Here is a 4,633-nt window from a genome sequence, read left to right as displayed (position 1 = left end):
TCTTCCCGCTGGTGGCCCCCTGCAGGAGCCCCGCCTCTTCGGAAAGTTTATCTGACTTAACTTCAACTACAATCTTGTCTTTACGTGCCTCTGGCTTTGTGCTAGGGGAGGGAGGTGACAATTTTGAGACATGTTTGTGATACCAGAGAGGGCACACGGCCGCTTGAGCGAGGCCAAGCCCTGGAGCTCCATCTCAGGGGATGCTCTGGAAGTGGGGTTGGAAGTGAGGAAGGCTGGGGTGAAAGAGGCTCCAGCTCAGAGAAAGGTTTGGGCTGCCCAGCCCCTCCCTGGGGAGGGGTCTCTTTGCTGCTCTATCACTCTGCTGTCCTCCTCATCACCTCCCTGCGTGGACAGGGAGAGCAGTGCGGGCCCCAGGCTGTGGGAAGCTGGAAGCGCTGCCGAGACCCCAGCGTGGTGCACCCCGAGGCTGCACTATTGCCTCCCTCCGCGTTGGGCAGGGAGCGGCTGGTGCAATGAGATGGGAAGCATGAGTGACAGCAAGCACCTCTGGCCCCAAGGGCTCTCTGGGAGGGCGGGTGGCAATGCTTACATGTCCTGTTTCCCAGTACGGCCACACGGGATCTTGCCTTTCTTGTGCAGGAAGTAGATGACAGACCCCAGCACAGCCACCACGAGGATGGAGACGATGATTGCCACAATGATCACCCCTTTGCTCTCTGGTGTCTTTTGATCTAAACACAACAGGAGAGGAAGAAGTTAATGCCAGTCCCACCCTGATGCACTCCAGCTTCTGCATTCACATTGGGGGCAAGGAAAGGACCCCTTCCCACAAGAAAGCACCATGAGGACTTCGGTTCCTGGTGCTTCTCCAGCTCCCTGCAGCATGCAGACATCAGTACAAAAACGCTCCCTGAGGGCAGTTTCTGTATGAGTACACTTTGTGTTCTGTTTCTGGCTGCCATGCCCCTGCATGCCACAGGAGGATGGCTTACAGGGTTCCTTCCCTGAAAGATACCAGGCCACCCCTTTGCTTCCTAGTGCAGGAAGCTGCACTAGATGGCCTTGCTGGGCTAGAGGCTGAGGACAAGCAGGCAGCTTTCATAGTGCTGCAGAAGCAGGTGGGGACACAGCCTCCTTCCCTCGTGGCTTGGCAGGGAGAGAGGAGCAGTGACAGATGCGGTGCCAGAGCCAGCAGCTAAGGCTCCCTCCCCAGACCAGAGGTAAGCATGACTCCCGTCGGTGGCATGCTCCTGCCAGAGCTTGGGCTGAGGGATGAGGCACCCAGCGCCGTGTGGAAACTGACCTTTTCTGATGGACTCCACTGAGAGCAGGAAGAGCTCAGCCACGCCACAGCACCACGGTGCCTGTACGAGAGGGACTAACACCTCCCTGGGTTCCCAGGGCAGAGGGCAGTGCCTGAGACTCACCGAGCAGCTGGATGTGCTTCTCGCTGACACCCAGTGAGTTGGAGACCCTGCACATGGCTCCTGCCCGCAGCAGGTCGTGGTTCACGCGCACCGTCAGGTTGCTGGCGATGTGCTGATTGTCCATGTACTCGTGAGCCTGCAAGGGGGGAAGGATTCAGTGCCCAAGGCACTGAGAGACCACAGCCTGGACCTAGCACTCTGCCCAGCTCTCACCGTCCCGTTGACATTCCAGTGGACAGAGGGTCTGGGGAAAGCGATGGCCTTGCAGGTCAGGTTCACCACCTCGTCCTGCCGCACATACAGCGGGGAGCTGATGGAGACGATCCGCGGCTTCCCTGTGGGGAGGGCACATCAAGCACCCATGGCTCTCAGGGGGGAACAGGGCTGATGCTGTGTGGATGGGGCTCACCCTGGCAGGGTGGCATGCCCACTCACATGCTGGTTCTTACCCTGAACAGCCACAGCCACCTGCTTGCTCTGCTCCAGTCCCGGCACGCTTGGTGCGATGACCTTGCAGCTGAAGTTGCTGGAGGTTTCGAAGGTGAGGTTGCTGAGAAAGAGCTGGTTCCCTTCTGCGACCTTCCTGCCCTGTTGGGAAGGGATGTCCCCCAGCAATGAGCCCTCAGCACCAGGCCCTTCTGCACCCAGCTCCCCAGGCTCTGCAGCTGTCCCTAAGGGGATCAGGCCTCCCTCCTACACCCAGTGAGGGAGCATGCAAGCACAGGACCTCTCTGGACGTGGAGAGATGGACAATGCAGGTCCATGCAAGGGAGAATCCTACCCCTGTCCTCTCTCAGGAGAGATGGAGCAGGCTCCTGACTCTGCCCAGTTTCCTGCAAAGCCCAGGCTTGTCGAGCCTGAGCGTGACAATACCCAAATGCCTGCTCACCTTCTCATCCCTCCACTGGTAGTCCAGGGCCACAGGGCTGTGGGCATCGCAGCTCAGCCTCACACTGTCCCCTTCCTGAAGGGGAGAGGATGGCTCCATCTTCACATGGACCCCTTCAATGTCTAGGAGAGGGACAGAGACCAGGGCAGGGTGAGCAGGAGGGACGGGGCACCCACCACAAGGTGTGCAGGGTCCCATCCCCCCGCCTTACAGTTCACAACAAGCTCCACATCCTTCTCCAGCTGTCCCATATCATCCAAGTCCAGAGTCTGGCATCTGTATAAGCCACTGCTGCTCTTAGTCACATCGTGCAGGTTCAGCACCCCACTGTTGGTGTCTGCCAGTGATGTCAGGTCCTCCCAGCTGTCATCCGGCTGCAGGCAGTGGGGAGAAAGCAGAGCCCTTAGCCCTACACAGGCACCCTCCATCCCAGCCCCTGCAGCCCACTCCCCAGGGCCCTTCAGGCAGGGAACAAGGAGCAGCCAGGACACAAGATGTGTGCCAAGGGAGAGGTACCCAGGTCCCCTCTGGCCTCACCTCTCTCTTATAGAAGGTGAAGACAGGTGCTGGGTTCCCATCAGCCTCACAGACCAGCTTCACATCATCCCCTTCCTTCACCAGCGTCGAGGACGGCACGACCTGCAGCTTCACGTGCTGTGCAGGGTCTGGGGGAGGCGGGAGCAGGGAAGGTGGGTGCTGGGCCCTGCCAGGCAGCACCGGGCAGCAGGCACAGCCCCCAGCCCCTGACTCACAGAAGACAGTGACGTTGACTCGCTGTGACTCCACGGCACGCCTCTGTCCCCGCAGCCAGTAGTGCACAGTGCAGTGGTAGAAGTTTTCTCCCGGGTTACTTGGGCAAAGAGGGTGCTGCTCACCGTGTACAGCCCGCTTGACTCACGGGTCAGCGTGCCCAGGATCTTCACCGCTGCAGGGGACACAACCACTGTTCCCAGCCCATGGGGAGGCCATGGAGGGCTCCCTTGGGAGCATGGGGCTCCTTTGGGTGGCCATGGGCTGCCAGTCCCCAGCTGATGAGGCCCCAGATAGCACAAGTACCCCAGCCCCTCTCCTAAGTAGGCAGGTTTGGTTCCCCATCCCCATCCCATTCTCATCCAACTCACTCTTCTCTTCTGGCTGCAGCTGCTCCCCGTTCTTGTGCCACGCGATGTTGGGGGGGGGAAAGGCATTACTGCTAACTTTTTTTTTGGCAGCAGAGAGAGCCTTGAGCACGGGGTGTCCTCATGGGGAGAGGGGAGCCTGACACAGCTGAGAGCCTCCCCCACCTGCGGTGGGGCCTCTCCTCACCTGCGAGATGCCACTGCTCTGCACGGAGATGCCTGCTGAGCTGGCCGTGATCTCAGGAGCCTCGGGGAACTCTGAAAAGAGAAGCCATCCCACATGTATCAGGAAGGATGGGATCCCCCACTGGCCCCACAGAGCAGATGCATGGCTGTGCTGCTCTTGTGCCCCATCACTCACTGTAGATGTGGAGCTCAGTGCGGTTCTCGCCCATGCCATGGCTGCCTGCTCCAACCTGGCACACGAAGGTCCTGGCATCCTGCACTGTCACCCTGCTGATGGAGAGGGCCTTGTCCTCCCCCACCAACAGCCGCCCCTTGTAGTCCGTGTTCTCCTCCAGGATCTCACTACCTGTGATGTGGCACAGCCTCACCCGGTGGTTACGGTCAATCTGCAAGGTGAGAGACCGAGGCTGGGCTGACGAGGAGCCTGGGAGAAAGCCCCAGGCTAGCTGCCACCCCAGCCCACTGCCCACCGCTCCTCTTACAGGTCAGCACTCACATAGAACCAGTTGATGTAGGTGTAGGAACCATTTCCAGGGATGTAGAAGTTGCACTCGATCCTGGCCGTGCCCCCGCTCTCCACTTCAACCACTGCTGGCATGGAGACCTCCAGCTTGCTGGCTGCAGCTGTGGGACAGAGCCCATCAGGGGTGGGAAACATGGGGAAGCCCCTGTGTCTGAGCCAGCAAGGGAGCTGAGCCCAGGCTTGTCCCCATCTCTGTCCCCTGAAGAGTGTGGGGCCGTGTCCTGTGCCAGCATCCCCCAGACACCATGTGGCCCACGGCTCCCCTCCTGCCACCATGCTGCCTTCTGCGTCCACAGAGCTCAGGCCACCGACCCTGTTCCCAGAGAGGGGACAAGGCATGCCATGCTCACACCATCGGTATCACCAGGACATCTGGAGACAACCACCTACTTCACTGCTGTTGCAGCCCCCGCCAGACCTGTCCTCCCCACAGCATCCCAGCCTTGCTGAAATGGGCAGCAGGACCTCTGAGTTCCCAAATTCCCCCACACACCACCGAGGCAGGGAGCAGCTCCACCCTGCCCAGGAA

The 4,633-nt window shown here is 60.1% G+C and overlaps 1 protein-coding gene across 1 annotated transcript; it reads right to left on the bottom strand.

Moving 5' to 3' along the window:
- Positions 1-9: 9 nt before the first annotated feature.
- Positions 10-4,185, bottom strand: LOC104527315 (cell surface glycoprotein MUC18-like; the record flags this gene model as incomplete). The annotated part of the gene is given in 14 exon segments (XM_029085704.1): positions 10-101; positions 551-692; positions 1,389-1,524; positions 1,602-1,723; positions 1,838-1,976; positions 2,278-2,399; positions 2,489-2,651; positions 2,815-2,942; positions 3,030-3,116; positions 3,119-3,202; positions 3,399-3,473; positions 3,561-3,653; positions 3,757-3,967; positions 4,078-4,185. Coding segments are annotated over 14 exon segments (1,696 nt in total), but the record flags the coding sequence as incomplete, so codon positions are not given.
- Between the last annotated feature and the right edge of the window lie 448 nt (positions 4,186-4,633).

The sequence above is a fragment of the Antrostomus carolinensis genome, unplaced genomic scaffold, assembly GCF_000700745.2.
Source record: "Antrostomus carolinensis isolate BGI_N321 unplaced genomic scaffold, ASM70074v2 scaffold38716, whole genome shotgun sequence".
Classification (NCBI taxonomy): domain Eukaryota; kingdom Metazoa; phylum Chordata; class Aves; order Caprimulgiformes; family Caprimulgidae; genus Antrostomus; species Antrostomus carolinensis.
The sequence above is the reverse complement of the archived record's forward strand: the minus strand, read 5'-3'. Positions and strand labels throughout refer to the sequence as shown.